Source organism: Phacochoerus africanus, chromosome 6 (assembly GCF_016906955.1).
Source record: "Phacochoerus africanus isolate WHEZ1 chromosome 6, ROS_Pafr_v1, whole genome shotgun sequence".
In the NCBI taxonomy this organism is placed as follows: Eukaryota; Metazoa; Chordata; class Mammalia; order Artiodactyla; family Suidae; genus Phacochoerus; species Phacochoerus africanus.
In genome coordinates this window covers 15,721,082-15,736,051 of record NC_062549.1, presented here as the reverse complement: position 1 = coordinate 15,736,051, position 14,970 = coordinate 15,721,082, and the positions used below count along the sequence as shown (strand labels likewise).

At 45.8% G+C, this 14,970-nt stretch overlaps 1 protein-coding gene and 1 long non-coding RNA gene across 3 annotated transcripts in view; one reads left to right on the top strand and one right to left on the bottom strand.

Moving 5' to 3' along the window:
* Positions 1–14,970, top strand: part of LOC125129050 (uncharacterized) — an 84,696-nt gene that overhangs the window by 53,850 nt on the left and 15,876 nt on the right. The window lies entirely within an intron of this gene.
* ANXA13 (annexin A13) overlaps positions 11,636–14,970 on the bottom strand; it is a 57,889-nt gene continuing 54,554 nt past the window's right edge. For both annotated transcript variants that reach the window (XM_047783308.1, XM_047783309.1), the window contains one exon: positions 11,636–13,038. In XM_047783308.1, the coding sequence (XP_047639264.1) occupies positions 12,919–13,038 (120 nt within the window). In that variant the 3' untranslated portion in view covers positions 11,636–12,918. The remainder of the gene's footprint in view (positions 13,039–14,970) is intronic.

Below are 14,970 nucleotides of genomic sequence, written 5' to 3'. Positions count from 1 at the left end.
GTCCCATGGAAGATGCCAAGCCGACATCACCAGCAAGTCTTATGTCCCTACTCCCCAGCTGGCCTGGCTTAAGGGGCTTGGAGAAGGCAGGTGACCCGAGGTCTCCCTCTTGGAAAGGGGCTGCTGAAACTCCCTTAGGTCTTCTTGGAACTTGCCTTCGAGACCTGTTTTGCCAAGCGCCATCCCTTCCCTCCTCCTCTGATGCCAAAGTCTGTGTCACCTTTCTTGGGCTGCATATACACTGTGTCCTCTGATGAAATCCAGCATCGGGGCAGTTCATCTATAGACCTGGTTCTCTTTTTAAAAATTAAAGTATAGTTGATTTACAATGTTGTGCCAATTTTTGCTGCACAGCGAAGTGACCCAGCCATACGTGTTTCTCATTGGACCGATGGGCATAGAATGAGCAGAGCTGCAGAGAGACCTGATGCTCCTGGCTAGGCTCTCAGTGCCAAACAAAAGAAGCAACCCATCAGTAATCCAGGCAGTGGATGCCCTAGAGCAGTTCAAGACCCATTTTGTTCATTAGCCAAAGGTCTGCTTGCCCTCTTCTCCTCTCCTCCCCACTCTCCCCACAAACATTTGCTTCAGGATGTGATTTTCCTGAATCATGTCCCCATGTGTTGTTTTGGAAACCATGAGCAACTGCTGTAAACATAGCATTGAATCTCCTGGCTCTTTGGGTGCCCTGAGATTTACAGTGTTCATGGGGGCTATTCGATTGAGTCACCCTTCATTTAACAAGCACGCTGAATGAGTCCCTTGTAAACAGGTCTTTATGGAGCACCTACTATACACCAGCCACTGTTCTTGTCACTAAGGATAGAGTATGGGAGGCAGATGATAGAACAAATAAATGGAAATGAAATGATTTGAGATGTTGATAGGTGGTATACAGGCAGCTCTGTGATGGAGAAGAGGGTGGAGGGAAATACTAGATATGAAATAATCTAGCAGGTGGGAGAGGTAGGGAATTGCTACGTGTGTTGGGGCCGGAAAGCTAAGGATGATCTGGTCCTTTATCTCACAGAGCTTCCCATCTAATTGGGGATACGGATGAAGAGAATAATGAAGAATGCTACATTAAGTGCTTGGGTGGAATTGTGTAAAAGAAAGAGAGCATAGAGGGGGTCACCAGCGATGAGAGGGTGGGGCAGGCAGGGTGAGATTATGGTGCTTGAGCCATAACAGAAAGGAAAGGTAGAAATCGAAGGGAAAAGCTGGCTGGAGAAGGGGAAGAGGAAATTGTGTTTGTCGTTCATCTGTTCCACCACATTTGACTGAGCATCTACCATGTGCCAGGCATTATTCTAGGTGCTGGGGTCCACGGTTGAACAATAGAGAAAAAGCCCCTGCCCTCCTAGAACTTACATTCTAATGGTGATGGAGGGGAGGTGGACCATGAATATGTAAACAAAGAAGAGAACTTTGGATGGTGACAACTTCGACGAAGACAACACAAGATGATGTTAAATGGGGAGTCTGGGTGTGTGTTGAGAGCAGTGATGAGGACGGGGCTTGATAGGGTGGCTGGTGTAAGACTCTGGAGGAGGAGACGTGTGCTGAGATTGGATCACGGGGTGGTCTGGGAGAAGGGGAGTCCTAGGTGGAGGGAACTGCAAGCATGGGAGTAGGGATAAACATGACGAGTTTGAGGAACAGAAAAAAGGCCAGCGTGCCTGGTGCCTGGTGAATGAGCAGGAGCATGGGGATTCCAGAAGGAATCAGAGCAACCGGGGGGAAGCAGGAAACCCAGATCTGAAACCATTGTAGGGATTCAGGCTAGAGAGGATGGAGACTTGACCTGAAAGTGAGAGCCATGGAGGTGGTAAAACATGGCAAGTCGAAGATGTTTGAAGAATAGAATAGGACTTTTGGTACATGTCCTTGAGGGAGGCAAGGAATCAAAGATGACTTTGGCTTGTGCAGTTGGGTAGTTGGGAGTGGTTACTGAGATAGGGACAGCCAGGAAGGGAACTGGTTTTGTGGGAGAAAGCAAGATTTTTCTTGGGAGGCATTAGTATGAGATGCTAATGAAACATCCCCGTGGAGAGAAAGCATAAAGCCTGAAGGTGTAAGAGTGACAAACCCTTCTGGGAGCCTGGGGACAGTGCAGAAGAGAGCCTGGAAGAGGGATATGACCAGAGGTGGGGAGATGGCTCTGGTCTGTCTTGTTAGTTCAGATGGAAAAGGGTGGGGGTCCTGACCCATCTGGCATTTGCAACTTGGATTCGCTTTCTTGTGCAATGGGCTGCTTGTGATCCCCTTTCAGGAACTGCTTTGTGATCCTGTTTCAGGAACCGCAGCCATCCAGCACTGAGGATGGGGGGACTTGGCTAGACAGAAATTGATCCTGTAAGGGAGCTCTTGGCCTGGGTCCATCTCTGTGCTAAGGCCTTCTGATACTTTGTCTTACTGAATCCTCACCGGGATCCTTCCAGGTGGGTATGACTCCTGTGCTTATGCATGAATGTGGCTGTTACTGTCATTTCTGGTAAACTCAACATGACATGAATAGGTGACCAGGGGAGACAGCTCTTGTTTGTCCTGGAGGTATCCTCATCTCTGAAGGTTCTCTTGCTTCTGGTCCTTAAGCAGGGGAGCTTCCGAACCATTTTCACCCGCATTTTACAGAGGAGGAAACTGAGTCTCAGGAGAGCAAGGCGGCTTCCCAAAGCAGCACAGCCTGTGAATGGAGCTGCTGGGAGTCTCTCCCTGGTCCTTCTCTCTCCTCCGCCCCTCCCTGCTCTTAATCACTGTGCAGGGACTCAGGTATCAGGAGATGTGCCTTGGAAGTCTCTGACCAAGAGAAAAGCCTGTGATCATCACAGACAAATTAGTCTTTGAGAAGGAAGAAAAATGTGTGCACAGTGGAAACCCTCTTATCTGCCACACTGGCCATTTTATTTAAGCCAAAATAAACTGGCCGTTTTATTTAAGCCAAAAGCAGAGAATCATTTCAGTAAAACATACATAACTTAATTTTATTTTTCATATCAAGATTCAAATGTGCATTGATTTCCTGAAAATTTTTTCTTTGCAAGTGAGCCACCGATGGGCATCAGTGTCGTTGTTTATTCTATTTTAAATACAAGACACCTTTGGTTATTCTTTCCGAAGCATCGACTGTAGCTTTCATAGAAACAAGAAGTCTTTCTTTTTGCACTTATACTTGATCATCTTAATTAATATTGAATTAGACTTTATAATTACAATAGTGGGCACAATAGGTATAGACAGGTTAGGGAAAATACAATGCATTCTTGCAAAATGCATGATCCACCGAAAGGGAGGGCTTCCTACCAGTGCCCCACCAGCCACCAGCCTTCAGAGCATCCAGGACCTCCACCCACAGACTCCCCAGAGAGGATGGGGCATGTTACTTAGTCTGGCAAATAAGTTCTAGTGGATTCAGTTAAAAGAGCTCCTACTGATAGAAATACATACACGGTGCCTATCTGTATGTGCCAGACGCTTGAAGTGAATGAAATACTTGTGCAGCAAGGCTTTTGCTTTTCTACTTTATTTTCCTTCTGGTTCTACCATTTCCAAAGACTGGTTCTAATTTGAATTGGTTCAGTAGGATTTTAAAAACAACAACTTTGATTTTGTTTTCAGTGCAGTTTTGAAAAATTAATACTTGGGTTGGGTTCAGAGTTCAGCCAATTAGTGTGTCCATTTTGGTTTGTGAGTCATATTATCCTGGTCCACATTACTCACAGTGAGGAATGATTCAAAACCAACTCTCCCCCGTCCCCCACCCCAGCCCAGAGTCTAAAAATGCTTCAGGCTTCTTTTGTCGTGAGACAGCTTTGTCCTAAGAAATCCTGAAGTTATACTTATTGGGGACCAAAAATCATTTACAGGAAGAGACTGACTCAAAACCCCACTGTCTTGATTCTGATGCTGAAGGTAGTCTTTCCCTTTCCTTTGCACAGAATTGGTGTGAGCCGAACACATTTGAACTCATTGAACGTTGGTTACCATAGGAACAGAAGGCTTCATTATTTCTGCTTTAGTCACAGAGGAGCCATGGAGCATTCTCTGCAGAACCTGAGAACAATTCCTTGGGGACCTGGTAGTGGAGGTCTGAGGACCACTCAACCATGACCCCCCCTTTCTCTCCAGAACTGGGCACAAAATGGAAATACAGTCAATCAGTGGCACATGCAGGGTACTGTGCGGTTTGCTTTGCTTCTTCCCATGGCTCCTTTTTCCAGGAGCTTCCCTCCGACAATCCTGTCTCCTCGTCATATTTTCAAGATGTCAAAAATCCTCCTTCCAGCATGAGCCATGTGGTACTGAATAAAAGCTGAAGGCATTGTGTGAACTCATATATAACTTAATATAGAGACAGATGGATCTATGTCTGTGTGTACATTTACCCCACACAGCTATACCATTTATCTGCATATATGTATCAATGTAGATGTGTGCGTATACCTGAGATAGTCTACACACTTATTTCCTAGCTCAGTCCACTGAGTGGGCCTAAAAGCAATGACACCCCGACAGCCACGAGCACACTTAGTGCCCAGATTTGGGTTTCTAAAATCATTCCCATAAAAGGACCAGGGCTTCTTGGAGAAATGGTGGATTTAGGGCTAGGGAAGGGGATATGCAAAATAAGCCTGCAGCATCTTACAGTGACAGAAATAAAAGAATTACTCAAGAAGCAAAATGACGGAGTATGACAAAGGGACACAGGAACCAACTGAAAGAGCTCCCAGCAGACAAAGCTGGAACAATCTGAGCAATAAAATGAATAGTATAGTACTGGGTTATAACCCAGAGTACAAAATAAATATTCCTAAGTCTATATGGATGTAAATGAATTATTGAATAAATAAATACATTGGGGAGAACAGACAAACCTGAACAGAAGAGTCCCAAATAATGTAGATACTCCCCCTTTCAGGAGTGGAACATAACTCTCTGCCCCATAAGTGTGGGCTGTGCACAGTGCCTTCCTTTTAAAGAGTGCAGCATGCAATGGAGAACCTTGCCAGTCACTCCCTGAGCCAGAAGATCAATGTCAGTGTCAACAGTGATAAGTCACCTTGATGGCGTGGACCCTGGATACGCTGTGATGCGCCTGGCACTTTACCTCTGTGAGCTTCCTCCCCCAAATCTATAACCCCAGCATAACAGTGAGAAAAGTATCAGACAAAACCAAACTGAAGGACATTCTGTAAAATACCTGTCCTATTCTCCTCAACACTGTCAAGGTCAACAGAAACAAGGAAAGTCTGAGTCTAGAGGAGCCTAAAGAGACATAACATCTAAGTGTAATCTGATCGTCTCATTGGAACCTGGAACAGAAAATTGACATTAGATAATAACTAAGGAAATGCAATAATGTATAGGCTTTACTCAATTATAATGTATCAATATTAGCTCATAAGTTGTGACAAGTGTATCATTTTCGATGATACATTTGGAAAATTGGGACTGGGATATATGGGAACTCTGTAATATAATTACAACATTTCTGTAAACCTAAAGTTTACAGAAATAAATAAAATAAAAGTTGGAGTTCCCGCTGTGGCACAGCAGAAGCGAATCCGACTAGGAACCATGAGGTTGCAGGTTTGATCCCTGGCCCTGCTCAGTGGGTTAAGGATCCAGCGTTGCTGTGAGCTGTGGTGTAGGTCACAGACGCGGCTTGGATCTGGCATTGCTGTGGCTCTGGCATAGGCTGGCAGCTACAGCTCTGATTAGACCCCTAGCTTGGGAACCTCCACATGCCGTGAGTGCAGCCCTAAAAAGACAAAATAAATAAAATAAAATAAAAGTTTATTTTGAAAAACTCACCCCTCTTTCCCATCCCAGCCACTTTTCTTTCTCTCAACTCCTCTGTCTCTTAACATACTGGTCATCACTCTGTGTCCTGGTCATGCAAGAAATTGCAGTGGCACAAACAGGCAGCCTAGACATCTCTCTAAATTCAATGCAGCAGCTCTTGCTTGTTGGTATGGAGAGCTGAATACCATTTCTGGCTTTCTGGCACCCTTTATTTCTTGGTTAATATAGTTTCTGGGGTTTATCTGCGGCGCTTTTATTGGCCGAAGTGTGGTCTGAGAACTAGTTTGCAGCCTGGAGGAGTCTCATGTGTTGGTCCTGGTGGAGGAGCCAGACACTGAGCTGCTGAGGCAGCAGTGCATCACCCTCTGGATGAGGATGGAGGGGTCTTCCAGGGGCTGATGCATCTCTAACTCTGTCCAGGCTGGATAGCCCACTTTGGCTTTACCGTCTATCTCCTTATATGTGATAAAACCTTTGTTTCATCTTCTGGACTGTTAGTCTCATTCCTTTTTCTTTCTAATCTTCACTTTTAAGCACTCTCCTTAGATTGACAAAGGTTGATTATATGGCTATATGGGGTGCCAAGAGGGACAGAATCTAAATTTTTTAGAGTAAGATGCTGCTAACAAGGCATTTTGTCTTGGGAAGAGTCTCTTGAATGGCTTCTCATAGGTAAAATGGACCAGTTCTAAGACCAGTCCATATGCTGCCTCTGTGAAAATTAGCAGAAGGCGCCCTCTCTAGGCAGCTATAGTCCTGCAGGCAAATTCTGAGGGGGAAACTAGGGCTGGATTTTAGGTCCCCAAATCCCCTGGGCCAGGCAGCCTTGTGCAGTAGACAACATATGCAACCATTCATTGTGACCCTGATATGTATGGTAGGTAGCAGTAGCCCTGGGGGAAGAGTGGTCAAGATAACCTCTTCTTTTTTTTTTTTTTTTTTAATTTTCCCACTGTGCAGCAAGGGGATTAAGTTATCCTTACATGTATACATTACAATTACATTTTTTCCCCTTTTGTTCTGTTGCAACATGAGTATCTAGACAAAATTCAGCAGGATCTCCTTGTAAATCTATTCTAAGTTGTGTCTGATAAGCCCAAGCTCCCGATCCCTCCCACTCCCTTCCCCTCCCATTAGGCAGCCACAAGTCTTTTCTCCAAGTCCATGATTTTCTTTTCTGAGGAGATGTTCATTTGTGCTGGATATTAGATTCCAGTTATAAGTGATATCACATGGTATTTGTCTTTGTCTTTCTGGCTCATTTCACTCAGTATGAGATTCTCTAGCTCCATCCATGTTGCTGCAGATGGCATTATGTCATTCTTTTTTATGGCTGAGTAGTATTCCATTGTGTATATACACCACTTCTTCCGAATCCAATCATCTGTCGATGGACATTTGGGTTGTTTCCATGTCCTGGCTATTGTGAATAGTGCTGCAATGAACATGCGGGTGCATGTGTCTCTTTTAAGTAGAGTTTTGTCCGGATAGATGCCCAAGAGTGGGATTGCGGGGTCGTATGGAAGTTCTATGGATAGATTTCTAAGGTATCTCCAAACTGTTCTCCATAGTGGCTGTACCAGTTTGCATTCCCACCAACAGTGCAGGAGGGTTCCCTTTTCTCTACACCCCCTCCAGCACTTGTTATTTGTGGACATATTAATGATGGCCATTCTGACTGTTGTGAGGTGGTATCTCATGGTAGTTTTGATTTGCATTTCTCTTATAATCAGCGATGTTGAGCATTTTTTCATGTGTTTGTTGGCCATCTGTATATCTTCTTTGGAGAAATGTCTATTCAGGTCTTTTGCCCATTTTTCCATTGATTGATTGGCTTTTTTGCTGTTGGGTTGTATAAGTTGTTTATATATTCTAGAGATTAAGCCCTTGTCGGTTGCATCATTTGAAACTATTTTCTCCCATTCTGTAAGTTGTCTTTTTGTTTTCTTTTGGGTTTCCTTTGCTGTGCAAAAGCTTTTCAGTTTGATGAGGTCCCATGGGTTTGTTTTTGCTCTAATTTCTATTGCTTTGGGAGACTGACCTGAGAAAATATTCATGATGTTGATGTCAGAGAGTGTTTTGCCTATGTTTTCTTCTAGGAGTTTGATGGTGTCCTGTCGTATATTTAAGTCTTTCAGCCATTTTGAGTTTATTTTTGTGCATGGTGTGAGGGTGTGTTCTAGTTTCATTGCTTTGCATGCAGCTGTCCAGGAGGATAACCTCTTCTTATGCAGGTGCCTGGGGATAGGGTACAGATTGTTTGGGGGAGTCCTCTGGAAGAAATGAGATTGAAACTCACACCATATGGAGTGCTGGCGTCAGCTCCTATTGGTTTGTGGGAGCCAATTGTTAATTTTTCATGAATTTTGTGAGCTGGTCATAGTCATTATTAGACATTAAATAATGTAAATTTACAGTTGAATTACATTGATAACAAATGTCATAAATACTCAAAATTCATTATTTTCTAATTATCTGCTGCATTTTACTATCATCCATGCTCTTGAAGTTATTTACATCTGTTGTATCCATGTGATGGAAAGCCTGTATGCAGGTGTGCTATGCTCGTCTCTTCTGAACTCTCTGTTCAGTGACGTCACATCAGTAGCTTGAAACTGGCTATGTTTGGAGTATTTACACCACAGACATTGGCAAATGCTACAAATGAGCTACCATTTCCCCAAGAGAGCTAAAACTACAACCCCTAAATGAGAACCAGCAGGATCTACGTTTCTAGAAACTCTCTGGTATCGTCACATGGTTCTAGGTCACCTTGTGGGAAAGGACCCCAAAATCCTCCAAGAAAAGCTCAGTCATGAGAAGAGGGAGGGTAGGCTATTCTGGGACTGTGCATGGGTGATCCCACCTCCCCTCCAAACCCAGTCATACTGGGAACCATGAAGAAAACTGTGGATAAGAACAGATGGAGCCTTGGCATGTGAATGTGGGGCTCCCCCATGGAAGAGGGACTTGGAATAAGACCCGGACACCGTACTGTGGCTTGCTCCATTTGGGACCAGACTATCTTGCTGACCACCCCTCACTCTGCATCAGCCCTGCACCAACCATCCAAGGGCTCTGAGGCCACCCCTGCTCTTTCCACGTCATCCCATGTTGCCCTGTTCTGTTCTCTGAGCTGGAAAACCCCGCCATCTAAGATATGGGTGAGCCCCTCTTATTCCTTAGGTCCCAGCTTAGTGCGGCCTCCTCTGCAAGGTGGTCCCCAGCTGCTGCTTTATTTTTTTGTTTGTTTGTTTTTTGTCTTTTAGGGCTGCACCTGAGGCATATGGAGGTTCTCAGGCTAGGGGTTGAATCAGAGCTCTAGCCGCCGGCCTACGCTACAGCCACAGCAATATGGGATCTGAGCTGCATCTGCTACCTACAGCACAGCTCATGGTAATGCCAGATCCTTAAGCCACTGAGCAAGGCCAGGGATCAAACCTGCATCCTCATGAATGCTAGTTGGGGGTTCGTTAACCACTGAGCCATGACGGGAACTCCCTGGCTGCTGCTTTAAAGGCAGTGATTCCTTCCTCCTCCCTCTCCCCAGCCTCCATCACCATCCATCCCAGCATCCACTTAATTCCTTTAATGGTTGGCATCATAATCTGTGACTATTTGCTAGCTCCCTTTGTCAATGTCTGTCTCCACCAGGGCAGGGGGCTCTGAGATGTGATCGGCTCACCTTTTCGTCCTCAATGCTCAGCACTGGGCCTGGCTCATGGCAGAGTCTCCCTGCTGCTTGAATGATTGGCATAAGAATGAGTCATTTGCCCTCCAGCATCTTGGATTTGACAACCTGAGCTCTGGCGAGGGAAGGGCCTAGCATAAAGAAGAGAAAAATGACAAAGGGGGAGTTCCTGCCTTGGCGCAGTGGAAACAAATCCGACTAGTATCCATGAGGGTGCGGGTTTGATCCCTGGCCTCACTCAGTGGGTTAAGGATCCAGCGTTGCCATGAGCTATGGCGTAGGTCTCAGGCTCAGCTCGTGTCCTGCATTGCTATGGCTGTGGTGTAGGTCGGCAGCTGCAGCTCTGATTCAACCCCTAGCCTGGAAACTTTCATATGTGGCAGATGCAGACCTAAAATGACAAAAAAAAAAAAAGCAGCAGCTCATGTGGAAATGGATGTGAGTTACCCTCGCTTACCCGACGAGGCCCTTGGGGAGGGATTCAAACACCCTTCCCTTCTGTCTAAACACCTGGGTGGCAGGTGCTGGGATTCCCCCTGTGGCCCTGGAGGAAGGCGTGGGTAGGTGACAGGGCTGTGCAGAGAGAGGGTGACAAAGCCTTTTCCTTCCCTCTGTCCTCTCCTTCTTCCCCCTCCCCACGGGCAGGCCCTGTCCTCTGAGTCTGGGGCCTTGGGGAGGGGGGGAGAAGCCTGGGAAGGGCAGGGTGTATGGAAGGGAAAAGGAGGAAATTCCTGCTCAGACCTGGAGGACGGCAAGGGCGGGGCTCTCCGGGGACAGGCCAACATGGGACCTCACCCCCCCACCCCCGGTCAAGTGCACAGGAACTGGCTTCTGCTTGTGTGAGTGGTGAGTGGCGAGCAGCAGATGGCAGCTGCAGGGAGAGAGATGTGCCACGCCTGGCTCCCCAAACTTGGAGAAAGCACTGGAGCGCATGAGCTAGTGCAGCAAAGAGCTCGGGCCTCAGGATCGGAAGGACCTGGTTTGAATTTGGCCCTGGCACATCCCATGTGTGACTTTGGGGGCAAATGGCTTTGCTCTCTCAGCCTCTTTCCTCACCTGTGAAGCCGCTTTGCTCTCTTCTCTGTGTTAATTATGGCCTTCGACGCTCTCACGAGGGCTGTTTTTAATAGATCTCTTTTCAGTCCTCGTTGCCCTGTCCTTACCGTAAACTCAGATCCTAAGAACTGGTTGTTTTTTGTTTTTGTTTTGTTTTTGTCTTGTTGCCATTTCTAGGGCTGCTCCCACAGCATATGGAGGTTCCCAGCTAGGGGTCAAATCAGAGCTGTAGCTCCTGGCCTGCACCAGAGCCACAGCAACAAGGTATCCGAGCTGCGTCTGCGACCTACACCACAGGATCCGGCAACACCGGATCCTTAAGCCACTGTGCAAGGCCAGGGATCGAACCCTCAACCTCATGGTTCCTAGTTGGATTCATTAACCACGGAGCCACGACAGGAACTCCTTTGTTTGTTTTTTAAAAAGCAAAGGCCAGCTTGGCAACAAGTAAGTAAACCAGAGAATGTTTTATCACTGACCTTGGCTCTAGGAAACTGTTTCATGTGTTAGAGCTCAAAACCACAGCAATGACTGTTAGGTAGATAAACCAGAGTATTGAGCATGCAAATGTTAACATAACTTTTTAATTTGTTGATCACCCTTTTACAGCATGTTTGGGTGATATGCTCTAGGCTGGTTACGCCACCAAAGTGACTCAAGTCTGATCACGGTCCTCACTCAAACATCTCCAGGGACCACCATGGCCTCGGGGACCGCGGCAGGACTGTGGCTGTGTGACCCAAATGTACTCTTGCGTGGCTCCATTGCCTGCTTCCCCAACCTCTCTTTCCTCTCACCAATCTACGCCCCAGGAGAATGGATTTCACCTCCTGATTACATCCTGCTCCCTCGGCTTTCTGAGCCTCCACATGTGTCCTCTTATTTCTCTAGAAAGTTTCTATGCATTCTTCAAAACCCAGCACAAATCCATCTCTGTGAATCGTTCCCCAGGTCCCCAGGCAGAGCTGTGTGTTCGCTCTTCTTACGCGTGGGTAGAGAGCTTTCTGGGTCTATACTGACAGCATTCTGTTGAATGTTGGATGCACCTGTCTACAATGTTGGCCTGAAATGAACTACCCAAGGCAAAGCCAGTGTTCTCTTTATTTTTGTATTCCTGAAGCCCAGCGCAGTGAACAGCAGATAATAGGAACTTAGGAAGGTGAATGAATTCAGACCCATTGCCATGCATATTGTGTTATTTTTCCAACAAAAGCAGTTATGAGTATGGATTCTGGAGTCCACCAGCGCCAAATTCAAATCTCAGTTCTGTCATTTGTGAATGAATTTAGCCGGGTTACTTAATGTCTCCGTTGCCCCAGCTAATAAATGGGAGTAATATTAATCACCCCGGGATGCTGGGAAGATTAAACATGAACATAAGCTCCTTAGCAGTGCCAGGCAAAAATAATCATCCAGGGGCAGTAGCTATAATCATTGGACCAGAGTGTCCCTGTTCTCATGACAGATCCCTTCAGGTGCAGCAGCACGTGGCTGTCAGACACACATCTGGGAACAGAGATGGTTTGGGTACAGAATCAATCCATTTGAGAGTCAGACCATTAACCTTGATCCTGTTGGCACTGTGCCCAGCCTAAGTGTATTCGAAGATGAGAGGGAAGGCTCAACTGGGCCAAACGTCTAGAGAAGCAAGGAAAACCATTTAACCCACGTAGCAGATCCGTGCATTTTACCCCTCAGTACGTTTCGTGTAGTCACGTCAATTGTTTCCTTGCTCTTGGCCTTGATGCTTGTCCTTGGTGATTATTAATAATTGTAACTGTTTGCATTTTCCAAGTATGTTCGAATTTCACAAGTCATATATTTCCAGGACAAAAGCCAAAATGAATCAACCCAGTCTTTTGGAAAAGCAGCTGATGGAGGCATAATCCACATCTTTAATTAACGTTGAGCATTTGAAACACAGAATGTGAGCACACAGAAGGAAAACTGAATGAATTGCCTAATTTTGTCTTTCTTGTACTTTAATCATTTGCTCTTTACCCAGAACATCCATACACCTATGTGATGCATGTTCTTCTAAGTGTTTTAGTAGGAATGCATAATTTTCTCATCGACTGCAGATTTTATTTGTGCTTAGAAAGCATTCAGTTACTACCCTCAAGGAAAGTTAAGAGGCAGCCCAGATACCTGCTAAGTCAGCGTTCAGGGTGACCTGTTCAAGGGTCTTGAGGCTGCTGCCCTTAACTGAAACAGCTTGGCCTGGCTGCACAACTCAAGCTGCCAAGGAAATAAACTGGCACCCGAGGGAGGTTTTCGTGCTGGAGTCGCATCTGCAAATCTGGTTTGGGAGGAGGGCCTCTCAACAAAGGTGGTTCCTCCCTGTGCTGCAGCTGCCCTGGCTTCTTTCAGTGCAAGAGGGCCACCAGCAGTTTCCGGAAGTCCCCAGAGGTGTCTGCGCGAACCATGTCAGAGAGAGACGTCTGATAGTTCTCTTGGAACTTTGCTTTTATCGCCGGAAGGTCCACCTGTAGGAGAGATGACAGCCGCCATGGGGACATTATTAGTGTTTTCACCATAAACACAGGCAGCTACTGTTCCTGTTCCGAGCATGTCAGTCTCACTTGCTCATTTACGCCTCAAAACAGCCCTTAGAGTTGGGGTTATTATTCTTCCTATGTTGCGGCTGAGAAGAAGAACGCTGAGTTCAGCTCCCCAAAGACGGCAGAGAGGTCTGTGTGCTTGTTCCGGTAAGGCTTTATTTGTGGACGCTAGAAGTTGAGTTTCATATGGTTTTGCGTGTTACAAAGATATTGTTTTTCCTTTGAGTTTTTACAATTATTCTTATTTTTTAAACTTTATTTTTTTATGGCTACACCTGCAGCATATGGAAGTTCCCAGGCCAGGGACTGAATCTGAGCCACAGCTGCAATGCCAGATCCTTGAATCCACTGCACCAGGCCAGGGATTGTACCCACACTTCCATAGCAACCTGAGTTGCTACAGTCAGATTCTTAACCCACCGTGCCACAGCAGGAACTCCTCCAGTTATTTTTAATTATTACATATTATTTTATGGCCACAGCTGCAGCATGAGGAAGTTCCCAGGCTTGGAGTCCAGTTGGAGCTGCAGCTGCAGGCCCACACCACAGCCATAGCAACACTGGATCCCCCTGCTTCTGTGACCTACACCACAGCTTGCAGCAATGCCAGAGCCTTAACCCACTGAGTGAGGCCAGGGCTCAAATCCATTTCCTCACGGACGCTATATCGGGTTCTTAACCTGCTGAGCCACGATGGGAACTCCATGGTTATTTTTAAATAATCATTTTCAGATAACAGGATTGTACAAAAAGGTGGTGGGCCTGATTTGGCCTGCAGGACATAGTTTGCTGACTCTTAGTATAAGGTTAAGAAAATTGTCGGGAGTTCCCATCGTGGCTCAGGGGAAACGAATCTGACTAGTATCCATGAGGATGCAGGTTCGATCCCTGGCCTCACTCAGCCCTGGATCTGGCATTGCCGTGAAATGTGGGGTAGGTGTTAGGTGCAGCTCGAATATCGAGTTGCTATGGCTGTGGTGCAGGCTAGTGGCTACAGCTTCAATTCGACCCCTAGCCTGGAAACCTCCATATGCTGTGGGCTTGGCCCTAAAAAAGACAAAAAAAAAAAAAAGAAAGAAAAAGAAATGAAAATTGTCAACACAGTTTGAAATGAAGCCTTATTTTTCTCTTATATCCTGATCGGCAAGGATATTAGTGCCAGCAACACAATTCAAATCATCATCAATTTGTAAGACTTATTTTGAATCCACAATTTCCTTGACCATACAGGAGTTAGCGACACTGCCCACATCCTGTCTAGAATCCGCGTCCAGCTCTCTCTGCCTCAAAAACAAAGAAATTGATAAATGCCTCACCCAAGGTCAGGGAGCTGAAATAGTCTGGACAGAATCAGGCCTCAAACCCTTGTTGTTTTGATTCTGCCTATTGTGATCTCTAATTGAACACAAGCTTTCCCCCACACTAAGTTAACTCAAAGATCCATAAAAGGAAATTACAGGTATTATGTTTGTTGAAATAAATCCGCCTATGAGTGCACCCACACCATTCAAACCCATGTCATTCAAGGGTCAACTGTAATTCTTTGAAAAGCTTGAGAAACCTAGGTGCTGGAGGTGGGGAAAGGACTCAGAAGAAAAACAAGTAAAAGGATTATTCTGCTCTAAAGTCTCTTACAACCTAGTAAAGGAGATAATACTTGCACCAGAGGGATATAATTCCAGATAGAACATAGTGAGTCTCATAAAAGAAGCACCGAGCTCACTTTAACCAGAAGGGTTTTTTTTTTTTTTTTTGTCTTTTAGTCTTCTTGTTGTTTTTCAGTTGGACTCAATCTTGCTTTCTAGACAAACCCACAAACCATTGCTCAAGTTTCTGGTCCTTTTTTCCTCCTGCCCC